At 36.0% G+C, this 25,095-nt stretch overlaps 1 protein-coding gene across 1 annotated transcript in view; it reads right to left on the reverse strand.

The window, feature by feature from the left end:
* The window catches only part of LOC144450953 (low-density lipoprotein receptor-related protein 2-like), a 126,057-nt gene that overhangs the window by 72,607 nt on the left and 28,355 nt on the right, over window positions 1-25,095 (reverse strand). Inside the window, exons 9-32 of the mRNA XM_078141712.1 lie at window positions 24,854-24,970; window positions 24,031-24,153; window positions 23,049-23,209; window positions 21,297-21,520; window positions 19,778-19,975; window positions 18,415-18,620; window positions 16,828-16,968; window positions 15,942-16,142; window positions 15,105-15,294; window positions 13,087-13,243; window positions 12,429-12,525; window positions 11,665-11,802; window positions 11,092-11,216; window positions 10,157-10,307; window positions 9,672-9,785; window positions 9,169-9,285; window positions 8,288-8,410; window positions 6,892-7,011; window positions 6,241-6,372; window positions 5,275-5,391; window positions 3,325-3,453; window positions 2,248-2,370; window positions 1,703-1,828; window positions 295-503 (exon numbers count right to left, since the gene is read on the reverse strand). Of these exons, the coding sequence (XP_077997838.1) occupies window positions 295-503; window positions 1,703-1,828; window positions 2,248-2,370; window positions 3,325-3,453; window positions 5,275-5,391; window positions 6,241-6,372; window positions 6,892-7,011; window positions 8,288-8,410; window positions 9,169-9,285; window positions 9,672-9,785; window positions 10,157-10,307; window positions 11,092-11,216; window positions 11,665-11,802; window positions 12,429-12,525; window positions 13,087-13,243; window positions 15,105-15,294; window positions 15,942-16,142; window positions 16,828-16,968; window positions 18,415-18,620; window positions 19,778-19,975; window positions 21,297-21,520; window positions 23,049-23,209; window positions 24,031-24,153; window positions 24,854-24,970 (3,539 nt within the window). The remainder of the gene's footprint in view (window positions 1-294; window positions 504-1,702; window positions 1,829-2,247; window positions 2,371-3,324; window positions 3,454-5,274; window positions 5,392-6,240; window positions 6,373-6,891; window positions 7,012-8,287; window positions 8,411-9,168; window positions 9,286-9,671; window positions 9,786-10,156; window positions 10,308-11,091; window positions 11,217-11,664; window positions 11,803-12,428; window positions 12,526-13,086; window positions 13,244-15,104; window positions 15,295-15,941; window positions 16,143-16,827; window positions 16,969-18,414; window positions 18,621-19,777; window positions 19,976-21,296; window positions 21,521-23,048; window positions 23,210-24,030; window positions 24,154-24,853; window positions 24,971-25,095) is intronic.

Raw genomic sequence — 25,095 nt, forward strand, 5'->3', positions numbered from 1 at the left:
GGGCATGGTCTTGTTGCTAGGCATATTTGCATACATTTTTTGAAAGTTCATTCACTTTTCTATTAATCCATGATTGTTTTCTTTGCAATATTAATCATTCATCCATTCATTCATTCATTCATTCATTCATTCATTCATTCATTCATTCATTTCACCATTCAATGATTCATTCATTTGTTCAGATGTTCATTTATTAATTCATTCATTTATGCCATGCACTGTGTGGCTTCACCAACATACAAACCATAGCATTTGAGAGTCAGATATAGATCAATAACTTCAAAGTCAACTTACAACTACATCTACGTCTGTTCCATTCACAAAGCTTGATATTATGCTCTTCCTAGACACATAGTAAATTCTTCCTGTTGTTGTATCACTGTCAATGTATGTAGCTGGCCATCCTTGAATACTTATAATATCCTCACCATCACCTAAAGTATGCAGGTCTTGTCGCACATAGGTCTTAAAATCAGTTGAGATTAGATACACTGGTGACTGATCTGTGTTCACAACAAAAGACAAATTACATATGTTAAAGCTCCACTGGCTGTAACTGGACCATTTTAAAGTGGCCATATGGATGAGAATTTGGTACTTATTTTCAAATTGGATTTTTATTTGATAAAACACCTTCACTATGTTTTTCTACTTGAAAAAATAATGCGAAAGAACATATACCAAGCCCATGTTCATAACTCAGTGCATTGCAAAATGATGCAAAAAGTGTAAAAAGTTTGTTATTGTACGTACAATAACAAACATTTTACACATTGTTTAATGTTTTGCCGTTTATTGAGATGTGAACATGGACTTGGTATATGTTATTTCACATTATTTTTTCAAGTAGAAAAACATAGTGAAGCTGTTTTATCAAACAAAAATCCAAAATAAATACCAAATTCTCATCCATATGGCCACTTTAAAATGGTTTTGTTAGATACATGTATACTTGACTTATTCATAAGGGTGACCCTATATTTTTTGGGGGGGAGGGGGGGGGGGGTTCTGTTTCTCATTACACAACCGACTCAAATTTTCAGCTCTGACATCAAAATACAAAATATTTTAAAATATTTTTATTTGCACCTGCCGTTAATATTTTGTGGAACAGTACCCTCTCTGGCAAGAATAAGCAAGTGTCATGGTGGTGACGATGACAACACTTAATTGGTCAGAAACAGAAGACCTGAGGAAACCTGCGTTGTTCGGTAGAGTCAAACTGAACGACACTCTTCTTAGTTACAATGTGGTAAATATAATCAAACCCTGAATGGGGTTCAAACCTGACAGCAGTGGTAAGAGGCAAGTGGTTTAACCACTCGGCCACCGACAACAATATTAATATTGCAATTAGCAATTGTCTGAAGGAGTACATGTAAACAATTATAACTGCCTGTCAATTTGTGATGGATGACTACTGGCATGCACTGTTTACCTTTGGCCCAGCAGGCACTTTAGACAGATTAAGTTTTTTGGTAACTTTGACAATACATGAGTTGAGATGATCATAGTAATCGTAACATGTTTGTATAGGAACGACGCTACTCTTATTTGTACATTGATAATAGGGAACTTGCAATCCAGACTGAGTATGCTCAGATGCAAAGGACTATGGGGTTTTTCTTATTTGTGCATTGACAATTATACCATGTTTTAATGAAATAGAGATGACTATTTTTTTTTCATAATGTTGACTTACCGTCAACTTTACAACTTCTTCCATCAGTGAGTAGCCTATATCCTTCTACACACTCACATCTGAATGAACCTTTCTCATCACTACACTTCTGGCTGCAAGCTCCTGGTGGCTCACATTCATTTATATCTATAATAATGATAATTAGATATTAATTATTCCCCAATAGTTTTCTATGTTTAGCCAAGGAAAATACGAGTGACCTAAGGGGTCTTTGTCACTACGAGTCACTTAACGAGTAGTAACAAACCTTAGGTCATGAGTATTTTCAAGCTGAATTATGAGATTAACATAACTATACCAGCATCAGTAATATAAAAGAAAAATCTGGGAAAGTAATAGTAATTTTAACGATTTTGTCTCATATTTTGAACACAGCAGAACCAGTGATGTGGACATCTGTTGTTGTGATGTAGAACAACCAGAGTATATGTTCCATATTTTTTGTTTAACTTGGCTTATGCATGGTACAAGAAAGGTTAATTGGGTAAGGTTGGGTGATGTAATTTTTGGATGCACTGGTAAAGACGTATTTTGGTGACCCTTACCTGTACATGTTTTCGTATCATTCATCAATTCCATGCCAACTGGACACAGACAAGTTACCCCAAATGGTGTCTGCATGCAGTCATTGGAACAACCACCATCTAAAATCTCACATCTGTCATTGTCTGTGAGAAAACACAAACAGGTAGGAAGTAACTGATAAAGCCATTGAACAGCTTGGTGTACATAGTAATGAAATTCCTACTCAGAGAGTCAAAATATTTCTTGGAAGTGAATCACAAATTTTATTCTGATTGTGTACACTCTTTGCAGAATACAATTTCCTAATTTGTAGATTTTCTGAACTTATGAATATTAATGAGATAATACAGAAGTAGTGAACTTGACGCAAGGAAGGTTTTAACTTGAACAGCACAGTAACTAGACACTAAAAGTAATATATTACCCATTAACCTTTCACGACAATTGGCCTAGACATTTTTCTCTCTTAACTATGACACTCACTTAGATACACACACACACACACACACACACACACACACGCATATATGCACACACATACACACACATACACATACACATACAAAGACAGACAGACAGACAGACAGACAGACAGACAGACAGAGACAGACACACAAAGACACAGACAGACAGACAGACAGATGGAGTCACACAGGCACACAGACAACAAAGACACAGACAGACACAGACACATAGACACAGACACATCAAACACAATGATACACACACAATACATACCCCAACATGTATGTGCAAATTGTGTATGTGTGTGCATATTAGTAAAATATGCACACACATACACAATTTGCACATACATGTACACACCTGGTCAAGACCATAGTAGACACACAGAGACATACATACAAAGACACAGACAAAGACAGACACAGACAATTAACATACAGACACAGAGAGACAGATAGACAGACAGACAGACAGACAGACAGACAGACAGACAGACAGACAGACAGACAGACAGACACAGACAGACACAGACACAGACAGACAGACACAAATCATCATGACTATAGCATTATTCAATTCAGTTGTGCTAACAAGGTAACAACACCTTCAATATACGATAAAGCTTTACTCACTACAAAAAGGACTTTCATCTTGACCATCAGAACAGTCCTGTTCACCATTACATACTAAACTGTCAGATATACATTGAGTTGTTCCTGGACATAGCCATTTACCATGCTCACATTCAAATGCCGGCGTTGCTATGCATTGCATCCAGATAAAAGAAAAACATCAGCCTTGGTGTTATGGGTGGTATGATCATTAAAACACACACGATTTTAATTATAATCAAAAGTTCAACAGATACAGTACAAATGGGGTTACCTTCAAGGTATTTTGCACTCATATCATGACATATTTTACATACACTCGGACAACTTCAAATGCAAAATAAACAATTATAGATGTGCAGCACACACATGTGATATAGAAGCTAATGAGTACTTTTGTTGATTATCGGGTTGGAAAGTGAACAATTGAAGCCATGAAAATCATAAAGTCAATGTGTAATGTTATTATCAGGTTGGAAAGTAAACAATTGAAGCCATTGGAATCATCAAGTCAACTTGATGTGTAATGTTTTTATCAGGTTGGAAAGTAAACAATTGAAGCCATTACAATCATCAAGTCAACTTGATGTGTAATGTTATTATCAGGTTGGAAAATAAACAATTGAAGCCATTAAAATCATAAAGTCAACTTGATGTGTAATGTTTTTATCAGGTTGGAAAGTAAACAACTGAAGCCATTAAAATCATAAAGTCCACTGTAATGTTATTATCAGTTTGGAAAGTAAACAATTGAAGCCATTACAATCATCAAGTCAACTTGATGTGTAATGTTATTATCAGGTTGGAAAGTAAATAATTGAAGTCATTAAAATCATCAAGTCAACTTGATGTGTAATGTTATTATCAGGTTGGAAAGTAAATAATTGAAGCCATTACAATCATCAAGTCAACTTGATGTGTAATGTTATTATCAGGTTGGAAAGTAAACAATTGAAGCCATTACAATCATCAAGTCCACGTCTAATGTTTTTATCAGGTTGGAAAGTAAACAATTGAAGCCATTAAAATCATCAAGTCAATGTGTAATGTTATTATCAGGTTGGAAAGTAAACAATTGAAGCCATTAAAATCATCAAGTCCACTGTAATGTTATTATCAGGTTGGAAAGTAAACAATTGAAGCCATTAAAATCATCAAGTCCACTGTAATGTTATTATCAGGTTGGAAAGTAAACAATTGAAGTCATTAAAATCATCAAGTCAATGTGTAATGTTTTTATCAGGTTGGAAAGTAAACAATTGAAGTCATTAAAATCATCAAGTCAATGTGTAATGTTATTATCAGGTTGGAAAGTAAACAATTGAAGCCATTAAAATCATCAAGTCCAAGTCTAATGTTTTTATCAGGTTGGAAAGTAAACAATTGAAGCCATTAAAATCATAAAGTCCATGTGTAATGTTATTATCAGGTTGGGAAGTAAACAATTGAAGTCATTAAAATCATCAAGTCCACGTCTAATGTTTTTATCAGGTTGGAAAGTAAACAATTGAAGTCATTAAAATCATCAAGTCAATGACTGTGATGTTTTCAATAGGTCTGTTTTTATTGCACTGTAAAAGAATAGCAATGTTTTATAACTTTTCAATGTGATTGGGCAAAACAAATAATTGTGCGTTTCTGATAACATGGCCTCAGAAAATAGGGTAGGTAGGTCGGGAATTTATTTTATTTTGTTTCATATCATTGTAATTGTTTGTTTTTTTTGAAAAATATTGCTTCGACCCAGAAACAAACAGAGTACCCTTCCTGTGATAGTTTGATGAAATATGTACAGAAATCACTGAGGAAAGAACACAAACATGCATGAAGGTCAAGAAGACAATTGGCCTTAGGTATAAAATGATCCTGTTGTGTGCGTTGTTGCTCTGTTAGTCTGGATTTGAAATGTATATCTTTTGTATCAAATACATCACTTATTTTGCAAGCAATGACAAATGTAGTCAAACTTACGACAGCCTGCTTCATCTTCATTACCACCACAATCATTGTCACCATCACATAGATACCGTTGAGGAATACAAATGTTATCATTACACTGAAAATAGTCCACTTGACATGTGACAGGAGCTGGATATCAAGACATAGCAATAACATATCATTATAAAACCAACATGACAGGTATCAAGCCACGGGCACATGAATCAGGACCGATACAAAAAGAATGAGTCTTCTGTGTTTGAAGACAGTTCCCAGCACATATATTGATGTCTAAATTATGGTCTCATAATCTTATTAGAAAGGTTACCCCATTCCATCAGTTCCAAGCACAACATGTATTGATGCCTAAATAGGGAACTTGCAAACCAGACTGAGCATGCCCAGATGCAAAGGACTATGGGATTATCTGTGGTTATTGTAATACTTAATCTTGAGCTACTGATAAAATAAACCTCCCACAATGGTCAGGGTAACTATGAATTGATTATTTGTGGTTGCAAACAATGTAACAGTATTGTTTACAATACCAATTTATTAGTATTTAGTATCACATTTCCTATGATGCAACATTCAACATGGCAGGTTTGCAAGTTCCCTATTATGGTTGCACAATCTAATTAGAAAGGTTAATACTTTTCATCATCCATTTCCAGTGGTAAAACTAAACTTTGGTTCTATTGTGCTGACAAATGCAAATTTAAACTAAATCCGTGCTCAGCAATGCTCAAAAAGTAAATGAATTCAAGACATTCCTGATGGCAACATTAACTTCCTTTGAGATGTACTGACTTTCCCATGTGCAAAATTAATTCTATACATGTGTTCAGCTGTGCTAAAAAATGGACTAAATAACTACATTCCCTTTGAAAAAACTAAACTTAAGTTTCAGCTGTGCTGAAAAAATGCATAAACTGACCACATTGCCAGTGGACAAATCAAACTTATGTTAAGCTGTACTCAAACAATGAGTTAACTTACGACATGAAGGATATTCATCAGTACCATCATTGCAATCAACGTAGCCATCACATTCCCAGTTACCAGGTAAACAGGTACCGGTTACAACACACTGAAACTCGTCAGGAGGACATTGACCTGGTGCTGTTGTTGCTGAAGAAGAAGAAGAGAAACTCGCATGGTAAATGGAGTTATTGACCCCATGCCAACGTGGCTGAAGATGAACCATAAAAGTTGCATGGTAAATGGAGTTATTGACCCCATGCCAACGTGGCTGAAGATGAACATAAATGTTGCATGGAAAATGGCAAGTAGTTATGACTCAATGTTAATTAGAACTTCTTGCAAGGCTGGAAGGATAGAAAAAATGAAACGAAAGTGTATTCCATTTGAAATGATACAAGAAAGTTAGGGGTTTCACAATCTGGATTTCAAGGAAATCAACAATCTGTAATCTAACAAAATGAGTTAACAAGGTATTCGGTGGCCATTTTGAATGATAAATTTGTTAATTTGTAGATCATTTTGCCTTTAATTAAAATGTCTCCATGGTTACTGCCTGATATTTCTTCTTCGTTTTAGTGAACAAAGAATTATGGATTTTTAGTTCCAGAAGCCCACACTATTTTGATTATTTTTCTTTATGCTATCATGTCTATGTAGTATACTTACGACAGTTTGCTTCATCAGACCCATCTTCACAGTCAGTATTACCATTACATCGTAATGCATTTGGAATACACGTTTTAGGATTGGTACATGCAAAGGTAGTATTCGGACAGAAAATTGGCGCTGAAATGTATAAACAAACAGACAAACATGGAGTAATGATGGGCAAATATTACAAACAAACATGGAGTAATGATGGAGAAATGGTACAAACAAACATAGAGTAATGATGGAGAAATGGTACAAACAAACATGGAGTAATGATGAAGAAATGGTACAAACAAACATGGTGTAATGATGGGGAAATGGTACAAACAAACATGGTGTAATGATGGGGAAATGGTACAAACAAACATGGTGTAATGATGGAGAAATGGTACAAACAAACATGGTGTAATGATGGGCAAATAGTTACAGGAGCCAGCTTTGAAGATGCAGGTTGCAGGTTTGACCCTTGCTTCTGCTTGTTTCTGGATAAGTCCTTTCCAAGGACACGATTTGAACAATTACATGATTGTGCCTCAGTCAACCTGGCTGTATAATTGAGGTCCTGGTAGGACAGAGGTTGCAATGTGAATGCTTTAATCCTATGTGCTTATAGAGGCTGCAATAGAATGTATGCTCCAAGGGAGTTGAGGAAGTAAAGGGCTATTGTGCCACTATTGATCCATGCCAGGGGTAATAATAGGGAACTTGCAAACCAGCCATGTTGAATGTTGCATCATGGGAAATGTAATAAATACTAATTAAATAGTATTGTAAACAATAATGTTACATTGTTTTTTAACCACAAATAATCAATTCATCGTCACCCTGAGCTATGTGGGAGGTTTATTTTATCAGTAGCTCCAGATTAGGTATTGCGATAACCACAGATAATCCATTAGTCCTTTGTGTCTGAGCATGCTCAGTTTGGATTGCAAGTCCCCTATTCCCAGCTTGCCATAATGATTTAAAGCATCCATACCATGTGTACAATAACACTGGTTTAATTCTAAGACTATCACATGGTCTTTCCAACTGTAGTCAATTTGTAAACAATGTTGTTAGCTAATAAACAACAAACTAATTACATGTACATTATAATGAGAGTGTCACAACTGTGATTATCTATATAGTGAGATGTAGACATCTTGTGATATTTATGTTTATTCTCTAGTCATTTTATGACTAACTTGTGCTTTGTACTACTACTGGTAACATTATTCATAGATTGTTTACAGACTGAGAGACACCAGATACTGGGATGATAATTAAAGAAAAATTTTTTTTTTTAATGTAACAGTACACTTTTACACTTGATATGGATGTTATAAATGGATTGTGACAAGCAGGGCAAAGACTTTAGTTGGGTGTTATGTGTTGTAATGTTAGCAGATTCCAACACAGGAATACTTACGACAATCACTAGGCTCATCACTACCATCAGGACAGTGTGAATATCCATCACAGATCCATCGTAGAGGTATACATTTCATGACAGTTTCACAAGGGAAATGATCTGGTGCACAGGTATGATCCTCTGTGTTAACAAATAAATAGAGAGATAGACAATAAAAGTTCAATAAACTTGTAATAATTAAAATGCATGTTGCAGTAGATGCTGATCAAAGATCAAAATAGAAGTAGAAAACTACATTTTTTGTTCACAGTAAGATAGAATGTAACACTTTACATATCTGCTTGCTATCCATGTCTGTAATCACTTTTATGTAATTTGTAATAAAAGAAATTGTGTGGGATGTGAAAATATCACGTAACCTAATTGAACACTAAAGTTACTTAAAAATATTTGTTTCGATAAATATCGCCATAGATATGTTCTTTGCACTTTTTCTGCTATGACATTGTATGTAAGTTTATAGATGTTCTATTTGTTTAATTTGTTTTGAAAAAAAAGTGACTTATAAGTCCGAAGGGGCTGGGCAGATGTATATCTGTATACGTATATTTATTGTCAATTGTAAATCTGCATGACACTATAATAAACTATTACTACTACTACTACTACTACTGAATTTTAAGGTATGTCTGGTTGTGTGAGTGTGAGTGTGTGCGCGTGTGTGTGGAGGGGGGGGGTTAAATAAATCTCAACTTGGCAACTAGGTGTTGCAACTGTTCTTTTAAACAAAAACCATCTAAACAATTTTTATTAATTCATTCATTTGAGAATTTTGATTAAAATGTTACTAAATAATGGATTTTTCATTGAACATATGTTTGCAAACTTGCTGTTATGTCTGGGAGGTTGGTAGTAAACATACAACAACTGGTTCTTACCACAGTCCATTTCATCTGATCCATCTAAACAATCATTGTCAGTATCACAAACCCATCTTGGTGGGATGCAGTTACCGTTCCCACATTCAAACTCGCCTGCTGTACAGTTTCCCTGAACTGCAAAAAAATCAGCAAGTAAATAACATTTAATTGGTAAAGAAACATCACTGCTATATGAATCAAATAACTTTTAGTTGTTTGTTGTATTTCTGTGGTAATATGTCAATAGTTGATTTTCCATTGTTGTATATCTGTGGTAGTATGTCGATAGCTGATTTTCCATGGTTGTATGTCTGTGGTAATATGTCGATAGCTGATATTCCATGGTTGTATGACTGTGGTAATATGTTGATAGCTGATTTACCATGATTGTATGTCTGTGGTAGTATGTCGATAGCTGATTTACTATGGTTGTATGTCTGTGTTAACTTGTTGATAGCTTATTTTCCAATGTTGTATGTCTGTGTTAACTTGATAATTGTTGCATCAGTTTTCAGACTTACCACAGGACTGTTCATCCGAGTTATCACCACAGTTGTCAGTACCGTCACACTTCCATCTACTTGAAATACAGTGGTTATTGTCACAGGTGAAGGCACCCGAGGAACATGTGTGCTCTGTGTAATAAGTCATTAACTGTATGTTACTTACAAATCTATTATTATCTTTTCAAGGGGACAGATATCCCTAAAAATCAAAAGTTCTTCAATTCTTTGCAAAGTTTGTAACATCAATTACAGCTTGTTCCTGGTCCTCTTGCAGTATCTGTCTTGTTGTCAAGGAAACGGTCAATGATATCTTTCATTTTCATTGGATTGTAAAATGACTAAATTTACATATCATTTTGACCTACCTCACCTGCTTTTTTCATTACTCTCGTTCAAGCAATCAGTCTCAGTGTATGTTGTCAGAGCATACTATTACTAGTATGATGTTCTAGCGCCCTCAACTTACATTGCATAAAAATCTTTTGTTTGTCATGGCTCACCTGTCCCACATCCTTCTTCATCACTATTATCTAGGCAATCATTGTCACCATCACATTGCCACCTGATAGAAACACATCTTCCATTTTGACAGGTGAAAGTATAGTCTGGACACCCCTCATCAACTTCTTCATCCGGATTATCAATACATAGCTAGAGTACATTAAACACCACAAATTATAGGAGTGAATATATCATACTTCAGTAACTTATCATGCAGTCATTTTCATATAAATATCACAAGAGGGCGCCACAGTTATGAAAAAAATGAGAGTTAACATGACGGGATGTCTGTGTTAACGAGCAAGTGTAATTTGGAGCACTTCCTTATCACCATTGCATTTGTTGCCGATATTTACTACTGTGATAATGCAGTCTAACAACATAGACTCTCTCACAGTCCTCGGAGCTTCGCATAAATAGCTAAAACTTGGGTTGTTTTGTATGTATCTACTGCATCGTACTCTTATACTAGTATCCCAGCATCCCTGTACTGTACACCCTCATCGATCACATAGGACTAACCTTTTGTTAATGTGTTAGGCGAAGCTTGGTTAGCCTTTATCGGTGATTTTATAGAAGAAGGACTAAACGCCATCATTGACAGAGTGATTTTACGGGTGAACCCAGGGTACGGTTGGGTGACAACCAACCCCTCAGTGCGTACACAATACGTAGTATTGTATGGAGAGATGTGCAATGCATCTTGGAACCTGCAACAGGTCTATTACATGGCGCCATATGGATTACACACCATCAATCTTTTGCTCTGGATTATCTTTTTCTACTGCCTTGCCAAACAACTGTCTTTTCACACCTAAATCTTAATCCTAATGTGAGGGGGAGGGGGGAAGGGGGGGAGGGCTTTAAGTGTTTGATTTCATACACCGTTTTATTTTAAAATGTGATGCTACATCTATGTAAGAATTCTGCCTACCCTTTGATTTGAAGAATCAATCTTCATCCCAGTGGGACAACCACATTGTCGTTGGCCATCAGGTGCAGAAAAACAAAAATGTCCGCAGTCACCATTATTACCCAGTCTTGAACATTGATTTGAACCTGTAGAGTATAACCAGTCACATATATTTATTATTACCCAGTCGACAACATTCGTTTGAACCTGTAGAGTATAACCAGTCACACATATTTATTATTACCCAGTCGACAACATTCGTTTGAACCTGTAGAGTATAACCAGTCACACATATTTATTATTACCCAGTCGACAACATTCGTTTGAACCTGTAGAGTATAACCAGTCACATATATTTATTATTACCCTGTCTACATCATTCATTTGAACCGTAGAGTATAGAAGTTATATATTTATAACATTTATATTTTATACTTTATATTTAGTGTTATGAATAATTATGGTACATAGTTGAAAAACTTCTCTTGGATGATATAGGCTTCAATAAAATCTTATCTGTGTCATTATTCGATCCAATCACTATAAAACGTGGCTGTAGAAGTACAAACTAATATACATAATATTTGTATTTACCTGACTGTGTGGCTAAATCATACACTTTAATTTGAATGATTGGCATATCATCATTCCATCTCTCACTGATTTCTTGACTGCCATCTTTCCTAATTCTCCGATTAGTTGGTACAGACACATCAGTGAAATAGATATAGTCTAAAAACAGAACAACATGATAGTGTTACTGCAGACAAACTGAATCAGATTTAAAATCGAGTTACACAACTCATAAATGAATTAGAATAGGGAACTTGCAAACCCGCCATGTTGAATGTTGCATCATGGGAAATGTGATAATAAATGCTAATCAATTAGTATTGTAAACAATATTGTTACATTATTTATTACGACAGATAATCAATTCATAGTCACCCTGACCATTGTGGGAGGTTTATTTTATCGGTAGCTCCAGATTAGGTAATACGATAACCTCAGACAATCCCATAGTCCTTTGCGTCTGAGCATGCTCAGTCTGGATTGCAAGTTCCCTTTTGTCAACAAGGAGGAGCACATCTTGACTCAGCATTTTACACAAAGCCATAGGGGCCTGCCAGTACAAAACTACCTTTCTTGTGCCTGTATGTATTGCCTGCACAGGAAATTGCCAGACCACTGAAGCATGAAGAAGTGCATACAGTGCCAACTATTGACAGAAATAATTGCCAAAATATATATTAAAGGTACTTGCACTTATGAAATGAAGCAGATCAAATGGTTACTTTGGCATTTTACAGTCATTTTGGTTAATAAAGTATTCTAATATTGACCTAATAATAACTTACCACCATACACAGCTAAACTATAGGGTTCTGATATTGACCTGATAGTCAGCTTCTTGCGGTCACTTCCATCAAGACTACATGATTCTATTTTACCAAGCTAATGTCAAAATACAGAAATATTTTCAAGTTATTGTTTGATGCCTACAAGTTTTATATCAATGTACTGGTGTCAGGGTGTATATATGTTTGTGCAGGTGTACATGTGTGTGTGCGTAATGTATGTATCTATAATGAGTCCTGAGTGCCTTTACCATTCAGTTAAAACATCTCTTATGAATATTCAGTGTTCAACCATTGAATACATTATTCCTGCTGACTCCCATGATGCAATAGCCCATAGCAAAGATACCGAACATAAGAAGAACTTGGAGTTTCTCTGAAATAGCTAGTAATTGTATGTGATGTAAAATCATGAAATGACTCCAGAATCCAAAGTTTCATTACTTTGTTTCCTGGAGTGGTGTCCCCTTTGTGAAGTGGACTCCTGATAACATAATTATGTAAACTAAGCATCTGTGAATAACTGTATTTCTTTTTACTGTTTTCTGTCAATGGAAATTTGAAATGCAAAGCTGGGAGAGAACATGTATATCAATCTTTGTGCACCCAATAAAAATCACAAAATATAAAAAAAAAAATATTTTAAAAATTGTCTTACCATTGCATCTGCCCAATACAAACGGTTATCTAGAAAGTCTAAACTTAATGATCTCACTTCTTGTAGTTCAGTAGAAACAATAACAGTTACTTCAGAACCATCCGCTAGGGATCTAAAAATTTTAGCTGGTCTGGCAATTTCACTCCAAAATAAGTACCTGGAAGAACAGAAGTAATGTTAGTTTCAAGATTCTATTACAACTTCCAAAATATAATATATCAACAATTTAACAATACAATTCTTAGACAATTGATGTACATTTCAGTGATGCAACTCCTGTTGTTAAGTAGAAAAACAAAGGATTATTTACATTGGCCACTTGGAGTGCTATTCAGAAACCTAGTTCGACCAGACTGATCAGGCTAGAATCATGGGTATTAACTGGAGTACTATAATTATAGTTAAAACATAGTTAATATTATAGTGGTCCTCTCAAAAGAAGGATTATGAAACTGACCTATTTATTTATTTAGAAAAAGAAGAAATCAAAAAGGATAAGCTTTATCAGTATCATACCCAGAACTTACCCCTGTCTTGGATGTAACAAGTACAGCTGTAGGCAGTCTCATGTTACTTTTTGGTACTCATTTCATGGATGAATCACTCAGTTATATACTTACCCCTGTGTTGGACGTAACAAGTACAGATGTAGGCAGTCTCATGTTACTTTTTGGTACTCATTTTATGGATGAATCACTCAGTTATATACTTACCCCTGTGTTGGATGTAACAAGTACAGCTGTAGGCAGTCTCATGTTACTTTTTGGTACTCATTTTATGGATGAATCACTCAGTTATATACTTACCCCTGTCTTGGATGTAACAAGTACAGCTGTAGGCAGTCTCATGTTACTTTTAGTACTCATTTTATGGATGAATCTCTCAGTTATATACTTACCCCTGTCTTGGACGTAACAAGTACAGCTGTAGGCAGTGTCATGTTACTTTTTAGTACTCATTTTACGGATGAATCACTCAGTTATATACTTACCCCTGTGTTGGATGTAACAAGTACAGCTGTAGGCAGTCTCATGTTACTTTTTAGTACTCATTTTACGGATGAATCACTCAGTTATATACTTACCCCTGTGTTGGATGTAACAAGTACAGCTGTAGGCAGTCTCATGTTACTTTTTGGTACTCATTTTACGGATGAATCTCTCAGTTATATACTTACCCCTGTGTTGGATGTAACAAGTACAGCTGTAGGCAGTCTCATGTTACTTTTTAGTACTCGTTTTATGGATGAATCTCTAAGTACAACTACAGCTGTAGGCAGTCTCATGTTACTTTTTAGTACTCATTTCATGGATGAATCTCTCAGTTATATACTTACCCCTGTGTTGGATGTACAACTACAACTGTAGGCAGTCTCATGTTACTTTTTAGTACTCGTTTTATGGATGAATCTCTAAGTACAACTACAGCTGTAGGCAGTCTCATGTTACTTTTTAGTACTCATTTCATGGATGAATCTCTCAGTTATATACTTACCCCTGTGTTGGATGTACAACTACAACTGTAGGCAGTCTCATGTTACTTTTTAGTACTCATTTCATGGATGAATCTCTCAGTTATATACTTACCCCTGTGTTGGATGTACAACTACAACTGTAGGCAGTCTCATGTTACTTTTTAGTACTCATTTCATGGATGAATCTCTCAGTTATATACTTACCCCTGTGTTGGATGTACAACTACAACTGTAGGCAGTCTCATGTTACTTTTTAGTACTCATTTTACGGATGAATCACTCAGTTATATACTTACCCCTGTGTTGGATGTACAACTACAACTGTAGGCAGTCTCATGTTACTTTTTAGTACTCATTTTACGGATGAATCACTCAGTTATATACTTACCCCTGTGTTGGATGTAACAAGTACAGCTGTAGGCAGTCTCATGTTACTTTTTAGTACTCGTTTTATGGATGAATCACTCAGTACAACTACAGCTGTAGGCAGTCTCATGTTATGCTTAAGTACACATTCTATGGATGGATCACTCAATTTACTTACCCCTGTGTTGGATGTACAACTAAAGCTGTAGGCAGTCTCATGTTCCTTTTCAGTACTCGTTTTATGGATGGATCACTCAATTTTGCTACTGTCATCTTTTGCTTTACAGTGTCTATATAGTATATATTTTGGGCCAACCAATCAATAGCGATAGATTCAATAACACCATCAGATATAACATATTCAAAGCCTGTAACAAAAGGATAAGTTACAAGGAGAATAACATTGATTCCAACGATCTTTAGGACAGTACATATACAATGCATGCCATGTTGAATAGCGCCCCCAGTGTTAGTATGGTTATAATAAAACACACATATGACGAACTGAATTCCCTAGACTCAAGCTATTCACACTAACACAGTTTGACTGTACTTACATTGGAATAGTAAATTGTGTAATTGAATGTCATGTCTCAATCCATCTGCTAAGGACCTTGATAATACAGTGATTTAATAGGGAATTTGCAATCCAGACTGAGCATGCTCAGACGCAAAGGACTATGGGATTATCTGTGGTTATCGTATTACCTAATCTGGAGCTACCGATAAAATAAACCTCCCACAATGGTCAGGGTGAATATGAATTGATCATTTGTGGTTACAAACAATATAACAATATTGTTCATAATACTAATTGATTAGCATTTATTATCACATTTCCCATGATGCAACATTCAACATGGCGGGTTTGCAAGTTCCCTGTTAATCACCGTTAATGTCTCTCAAAATCTCTGAATCATTAAATCATGGCGTGATTAAGGTTCCCATTCCTTCCCGTCATTCCATCTACTCCTCCACTTTTAATAGTTATACATTGAAACTTTTGTGAACTCACCTGTGCCATTGATTTTCATTCTAGCCACCACTTGCTTGTCCAAGTCAGAGAAATAAATGTGTTCATTTTGTGCATCATAATCAATAGCAGAGTACATAGCAGATGGTGTAGTAATAGGTAACATAGCCTCTCCTTGTGTGTTATTTAGTGATTTACCACGAATCATACGACTTTGACTATACAGAATAAAGCCATTCATTTCTGTAAGAAACAAAAACTTGTATTTGTACTGAATCGCAAACTTTACATTGCATTTCCCCTTCAATTCTTTCCCTCTCTGCATCTTCCTCCCCATCATATCCTCCTCCCCATTTGACTCTCCCTCCTCTCACTTTATCTCATCCCACTGCCAACTCTCTCTCCCTCCAAATCATTCCTCCTGTTACATTCTCCTTCCTTCATGTCACTCTATCTCCCCTCTTTACCAATTCTTCCTTTTCCCCCTCAAGTTACCCTTCACCCTCCTGTTTCCCTTTCCCTTTCCTTTCTGTCACTCTATCTCCCCTCTTTACCAATTCTTCCTTTTCCCCCTCAAGTTACCCTTCCCCCTCCTGTTTCCCTTTCCCCTTTCCTTTCTGTCACTCTATCTCCCCTCTTTACCAATTCTTCCTTTTCCCCCTCAAGTTACCCTTCCCCCCTCCTGTTTCCCTTTCCCCTTTCCTTTCTGTCACTCTATCTCCCCTCTTTACCAATTCTTCCTTTTCCCCCCTCAAGTTACCCTTTCCCCCTCCTGTTTCCATTTCCCCTTTCCTTTCTGTCACTCTATCTCCTCTTCTACCATGTTCTCTCTTCTCCTGTAAGTACACCCACTTTCCTCCTGCCCACTCCCCCCCCCCATCTACTCATTCCTCTATTCCCACTTTCCTTCCCTTTCTCCATAGCTTACTTGTACAGGTAGCCTGGTCAATGTTAAGTTCAAATCCGATATGACAAAGACATCTGTATCCAAGTCCTCTGTTGTCTGTAGTATGGCTAATAACACAAATATGATCACAACCTCCATTGTCATCACCACAGGGATTGGGTACTACACAACACACAGACAAAAACACAGTTTTATCATATATACAGTAGTATTTTCACTGCAGTGCAATACCAAAAACATTTTTATGTACCTGCATGCAAATGATATGCAAATGAGGACACAATCATTCACTACTGTAACACAAGAATGTATTGTATCATGTTTAAGGAAATTTGCGATAAACATAAGTAATAGTAACAGAACCCCATGCCATGTGAGTTCCACTGTGGATACTCAGGAGTATTTGCACAAGTGCTTGCAGTTTTTTCTACTGCACTTTCACGAGCACAGAACACTGCAAGGACACTAAGACTTGCAAATACCCTGATTACGACACACTGGCACTCGCACGTCATGGGGGTCTATCATAATACTACATTTTGCACTTTCAGCTAAAAACTGAACTGTCATTATAAGATTGGTACTACACAAAAACATACAGACAAAAAAGGTATTCTTTGTACTTCACTTTTACTGAATCACACAGGACGAGTTTTTGGGTTTTTAAAAACATTACCTCTGACATGTTATTAGTTAACAAACATTTCTGAGGATGTCATTGTTTTTGACACTCACTAAAACACACAGATAAATATTACCATAATACCATTTTGACATGTAATTTTAATTTTTAATTCAACTCATTTTTGTTGCCAAGTTAATATCTACATCCAATTTCTATGATACAATGGATTTAGGAGAAACCCAGGGCTTTATGGCACTACATATTATGTAACTATGACACAGTTTGGCAAAGAAGTACAATTTCATACTTTGAACTTGGGATACCTGGTCCTGAATAGCTCTCATAGTGTTAATATCCTGATTTTAACAATGGCACAAGAGAGTATTTACTGGTTCCTATAAAAAGTCTGCTTTGATAAAAATTCACTTGGAACCAGTTTATTCATCTTGCACCATTCTCAAAATCAATGTATTGCCTTCAAGACCTGGTTTCCAGTTCTCTTGGTGCGTAGTACTGTAGTTGGACTGATGACATTACATGTATTAAACACACTCATCTTAAATATTATTATGTAATAGTTATTGTCATTGGTGCATGCACACTATTGGTATTTGTTTTAGTGCAATGCAAAACTGAAAGCACATTTTCATACATGTATGCAAATTTCATGCAAATGTTATGCAAATGAGTGTGCGACCTCTCCGGGCAGTATTTTACACACAAAATCAAGTGATTGCAGTCTGATTTTTTACAGAAATTTGCTGTTTTGGATAAACATGTAATAATAACCAATACTGCGTAAGTGCCGGTGTGGCTACTCAGAGGTATTTGTACCCACCCATGTTCGCAGTGTTTTTGCAGCCCTTTCACTGTGTTCTGACAGTACAGCCAGAGAGAACACTGCAAGCACTTAATATTCAAATACTGTGAGTTTGCAACACTTGCATTCACATGCCATGTGATTCTCTCAAATTCTAACTCACCCTGTGGTTGACAAATGCGGTGGTATGCTACAACACCCATTGGTTTCAACGTAGTGCTGCTTGATATGATGGTGTAGTCCTCCCTGTCAAATTTATTTACTCTTACCACTCCCATCTTAGTCCAGTCAGAAAAATAAACATAGTTTTCAAAGACAGCTAGATCAAAAGGGTGTGGTACTTTCGTGCCACCAGATATCACTGTTTCCCTGTCAAACAAAATGAACAGCTATCAAAATCAACCATTAAAGTAGCAGAACAGACTAATTTTTTCCAAATTCTTTTTGATGAACAAAATAATTGAAATATGTTAGAATAGAGATACTACAGCCATATCTTCAACAATTGTCCTTTGGATAATGAAATTTGAAGAATTGTTATCAATTCAAATTTTTGTTGGTGAGGCCTACTCTGCATATAAATAGGGGTCGCATTAAGATAACGCTCATTATACTAGATGACTTTGACTATGTAACATGCTGACAGAGCTCATAGAGTGCCTATCAAACTGTCCTTTTAGGGAGTACTGTTAGTACAGAATTTTTATCTCTTAAGTTGGAGTATGGTATTATGAATATACAAGCAAAATAATTGTCTGGCCATAAAAATTAAACTTAAAGACCTGTCTCTGATTAGGATTAAAACATAGAGGTGTGAAAAACAGCTGTCTGACAGCACTATCGAACAAGTTGGTCCTAAAGTAACAGACACATTTTAGATTATCATTCAAATTCAGATGTTGGACTTGGAGAAAGTAAGCTGTCTAGTAGCAGTAATAGCATAAGTAGGTAAAATCTACCTGGGTTCCCATATCATTTGACCGATGTTCCCTACCAAAATTATGATAGATTATATGGGAAACACTGCCAGTTTTACCTCTTTGCCCCTTTCTGTTACCAGGGTTATAAGTAGGTAAAATCTACTTGGGTTCCCATATAATTTTACCAGGGTTCCCCACCAAAATTATGATAGATTATATGGGAAACACTGCCAGTTTTACCTCTTTGCCCCTTTCTGTTACCAGGGTTATAAGTAGGTAAAATCTACTTGGGTTCCCATATCATTTTACCAGGGTTCCCCACCAAAATTATGATAGATTATATGGGAAACACTGCCAGTTTTACCTCTTTGCCCCTTCTGTTACCAGGGTTCCCCAAACTTAGCAAACATACTGATAGAGTTAGAGAACAAGATGATCCATTAAACTAAAGACTAATCCAAAGTAATCCATGTGACACCATTGATTAGGTTACACTAATGTGACAACTTTATAGTTAAACCTTGGACCTGAAATGAAGGCAATACTAATACACATATTTACACTTTGTTAAAAGAAAGAATTTTGAAAGAACACAATAAACCATACCTGTACTGTCCATCATATGTGATACTTTGTATGTAATCCAATCGACCGTCAGCCCAGAAGACTCTTTTCGATGCCAAATCTACTGACAGGGCATTCGGCCAAATAATTTTGTTATCAACGAGGACATGTCTGTTTGTACCATCCATGTAAGCTCTCAGTATATGAGGTGTTGAGGACCAATCACTCACAAACATGTACCTGGAAATATAATAACTTGTTATTACCAAATATTTTTCTTCGTTAAGCCCAGGAAAGTACAAGCGACCTAAGGGGCCTTGTCAGCACAAGTTGCTGGACGAGTAGTGATCAATCTGTTAGATAACAAGTATTTGAAAAAAATACTGAGGAATAACATAATTATACCTTCTAAAATTATGGCGATTTTTGAACATTTTGAATCATATTTTGAGCACCACAGAACATGTGATGTGCACATGGGTTGTTGTGATGTAGAATGACCAGGGTATAAAATCCATATTTTCTATTCAAAGGTAATAACTTGGCTTGCGCTTGGTGTAATATACACACTATGAGATACAACAGTAATCAGCTATCAGAAAGCTAATATCATACACATGCTATTTGTGCAACAGGTTGATATAATCTTAGACTAGTAAAAGACATTGATGTACATTGAAGTCTTATCCGTTTGAATCACTGCAATAAAAGTAAAATCTTTGTCGGTGTCAAAAACCATTATTCTCTGACGAAAAATCAGCAACCAAATTTTCGTTATAAGTGAGTTCGTTCTAAACATAGTGATTTACATAGTAAACAATGGCATGAGATCGGTACCTTTGACTAGTGTTCATTGTAACTGAGTTTTTGCTAAAGTGAGTTCGTTCTAAATGTTGTGATTTACATAGTATACAATAGCACGAGATCAGTACCTTTGACTAGTGTTCATTGTAACCAGGTTTTCATTATTGGTGAGTTCGTTAAAAACATTGTAATTTACATGGCAAACAATGATTGGTACCTTTGACTAATATTTGTTGTAACCAGGTTTTCATTGTAACCGAGTTTGTACTTATGAGATTTGACTAAACTAATTACATAGAATCAAAGTAATACAGTGTTTCTGATAGCAAGTTTCCCTCAAGTGGCTGCAAATTCAATTTCATTCAGTGTTTACACCGTCTTCATTACAGGATGGTTATATCCACTATGACCAAGGCACCACTATCATCCACTTGTGTTGATTAAAGTTGATAAAAATGAAAATTATAAATCGTTTCCATGCAATCAGAAATTGTACGAGACCAGTGACAGTCTCTGACATTCAAATTACTGATGTAATGTAATGTAATGTAATGTAATGTAATGTAATGTAATGTAATGTAATGTAATGTAATGTAATGTAATGTAATGTAATGTCGGATTCTTAGCTGAAACTAATGACAACATGACATACTGCCCCTTCTGTTGGATTCTGGGTAACTGAGACTAATGACATTACATACTGCCCTTTCTGTTGGATTCTGGGTAGTTGAGACTAATTACAAAATGACATACTAACCCTACTGTTGGATCCAGGGCAATTCCTCTAGGCTGATCCACTCTGTCTGCTATCACGGCTGTTCTCATAGATCCATTTAAATTACAAACATCTATTCTATGGGCATGACTCTCTACTATGTACAATTTATCACTGATCCAATCAACGGCCACGCTTTCTGGAGTTTGTAATCCCAGATCTAAAATAACGTGTACACCAGTACCATCAAGGTTGGATGAATACAGCTGGAAAAGAATAATAATTATGACATTGAGGCTGAATGTGCTTTAGGGATGAACTTCATTGAAATCAAACTTCTGAGGGGGTGCCAAAACTTAAATATATGCAAGCTTACTTCTGTCCTTTTGAAATACTTCTGTCCTTTTGAAATAATAAAAGTAATTTGGGGATCAACTGTAATGATATGATCTATACATTAATATCTAATAAAAAATACATGAGATTATTATGACAAGGACATCACCACCATTACATGTAAATAAAGTTATATAGTTGCAATACTACAACACGACGTCCAGAGCCTCACTGAATATTGAGATATAGCTTTTAAACAATTATATGGCACGACATTTTATACATGTAAAAAAATACAATCAACGATTCTAACAACATGAATGTCATAGATGGCATGTATGCATTGACATTAACGTTACTAGAACAGTTTCATCAAGGTTTTATGTCACAAGTTTATTAACTTCAAGCTTGTGTCACTTTAAAATGCCAATGTCAAATCAGGATAAAAAGGTGGGTGTGAGTGAAAAACTGTTGTCTGACAAGGCACAAGGATGGGGTTTAATCACAACATGCGCCCTCATAGTTCATATGTACACATAACTTTTGTTTTTACTTCTATTCCGTCCCTATTGCTTCACTGATAAGATAGTAGTAGTGCAATACATAAGGATTCAAACACTGGAGTTTAATCACAACATGCGCCCTCATAGTTCATATGTACACATAACTTTTGTTTTTACTTCTATTCTGTCCCTATCACTTCACTGATAAGATAGTGGTAATACAATACAGAAGAATTCAAACTTTGGGGTTTAATCACAAACTATAACTTTCTCAAAACTCAGTATTTGTAATTAATCTCATATATGTTTCTGCACAAGAATTAGAACATGCGCCCTCATAGTTCATATGTACACATGACTTTTGTTTTTACTTCTATACCAACTAATTAAAACTTTTCAAACATTAATTTTTCTATATATTTTGATTAGAGCAAACACCTAAACAGCAATTGAAATGGCTATTATCTATGTTGAGAAGTCTTGACTTGCAAGGATGTAGTCCACCCCAATAGCCTTGGTATCAACAACCTACCACCAAACCACACTACAAATATACCATCACCATCTACTAATATGACCACCATCATGACTACCAACCACAACATCAACCACTACTCATCACCACTACTATTGTAATCACTACCACCATCACCACCACCTGTCACCACCACTATCGTCATCACTACCACCAGTGTGCCCTCTAATGATAGCCAAATTTTGTTGTTGTGAGTCAACATGATAAAAACTGGCATTTATTGTGAATCACCACATAGTAAGAGATAGGGGAACACCAAATTTTGGTGCGTCACTAGAAACTTTGTGTGTCGGTGGCACATCTTATCGGCCACCACCACTACTGTGACTACTAACAATTGCCACAATTAACCACCAACACCACCACTACCACCAACCATCACCACTACCATCACCACAAAACGTCATCAGTACTCCCTACCTTATCATGGGTGTTATCTGTCCAGTAGATTTTTTGATATTCAAAGTGGTAGTCTATTCCAATAGCATTGGCAGCGACAACAATTGTTTCACTGTTTCTGCCGTGTTCATCAGTGCTAACTATGGCACTTCTGACTGAATGCAATAATTTCAATGGATCACCTGAAAACAAAAGATAATTTTATTTGAAACAGCAAAGTTATTGACAATTATCAGCACTGAATTATAGATATGCATATACTCAACTACCCACCACATCCCTCCCTCCCCCTCCCCCCCACACATATATATATACACAGTATGTTCACTTACCTGTTGTTTTAGTGTGTTTGGTATGTTCACTTACCAGTTGTTTTACAGCATTTAGTATGTTCACTTACCAGTTGTTTTACAGCATTTAGTATCTTCACTTACCAGTTGTTTTACAGCATTTAGTATGTTCACTTACCAGTTGTTTTAGTGTGTTTGGTATGTTCACTTACCATTCTTTTAGTGTTTAGTATGTTCACTTACCAGTTGTTTTACATTGTTTAGTATCTTTACTTGCCAGTTGTTTTACAGTGTTTAGTATCTTCACTTACCAGTCGTTTTACAGTGTTTAGTATGTTGACTTACCATTCTTTTAGTGTTTAGTATGTTCACTTACCAGTTGTTTTACAGTGTTTAGTATGTTGACTTACCATTCTTTTAGTGTTTATTATGTTCACTTACCATTTGTTTTACAGTGTTTAGTATGTTCACTTACCAGTTGTTTTACAGTGTTTAGTATGTTCACTTACCATTTGTTTTACAGTGTTTATTATGTTCACTTACCAGTTGTTTTACAGTGTTTAGTGTGTTCACTTACCAGTTGTTTTACAGTGTTTAGTATGTTCACTTACCAGTTGTTTTACAGTGTTTAGTGTCTTCACTTACCAGTTGTTTTACAGTGTTTAGTATGTTTACTTACCAGTTGTTTTACAGTGTTTAGTATGTTCACTTACCAGTTGTTTTACAGCGTTTAGTACCTTCAAGCACGTAACCATCACTACAGGTACATTCATAAGTTCCTGGTAGATTCTGACATATTTGATCACAGGTACCCCATACTGTACATTCATCATAATCTGCATGGACGAATGAATACAAAACGTGTGACCAAAGTAAGCACCTTTGAATTCTTATTATAATCTCACACACTAGTATATACTACAATTCTAAAGGGATACAATTTCAGTTTGTACATTTTTTTATTTCTTTTTGCTGCATATTCACAGGTACTCACAGTATTGTACTTCAGAAGTATATAATAATAATAATGTTGGGTTCTTATATAGCACTTTCTCACTCCGTGCTCAAAGCGCTTTACAATTATTACCCCTGGCTCGGATCAGAACGGCACAACGGCCCTTTAGTCTTCCTCAACTCCCCGGGGAGCATATAATCCATTGCAGCCATTTAAGCGCATAGGATTAAAGCCTTCACATTGCAACCTACATCCTACCAGGTCTCCAGTTATACAGCTGGGTTGACTGAGGCACAGTCATGGTTCAAATCTTGCCCAAGGACTTTAGCCACTCAGAGGCAGTGACGGGGCTCGAACCTGCAACCTGTAGATTCCAAGCTGGTCACGCCAACCATTCACCCATCATGACTCCACAAATATGTAACCATCACTCACAACTGACTGAACTCAAACCTGGTACTAAGATATATAACTAACAACTGATTCGATGACATAAAATTCTTTACTATTATTAACATAGAACTACTAATGGGCTTCAGTTTGTGTGTTAGGTAAGATTTGTTTGACGTATGACATCATACCTGAACAAGTTCTGTTATCGGAATTGAGTGCATAGCCAGGGTCACAGTAACACACACCGCCATTTGGTGAAGCGTGGCATAAATATTCACAACTCAAGAAACCACAGTTGTTCTGACCTGTAAGAATACAAACACAATAGAATCAGTACCAATGCTACATGGCACTTCACCAAGTAGTAACATTCATCAGTGAAAAGATATCCCAGGTTCGTAAAAGATATGGTCTTATACCAATCGTCATA

The sequence above is a fragment of the Glandiceps talaboti genome, chromosome 20, assembly GCF_964340395.1.
Source record: "Glandiceps talaboti chromosome 20, keGlaTala1.1, whole genome shotgun sequence".
In the NCBI taxonomy this organism is placed as follows: domain Eukaryota; kingdom Metazoa; phylum Hemichordata; class Enteropneusta; family Spengelidae; genus Glandiceps; species Glandiceps talaboti.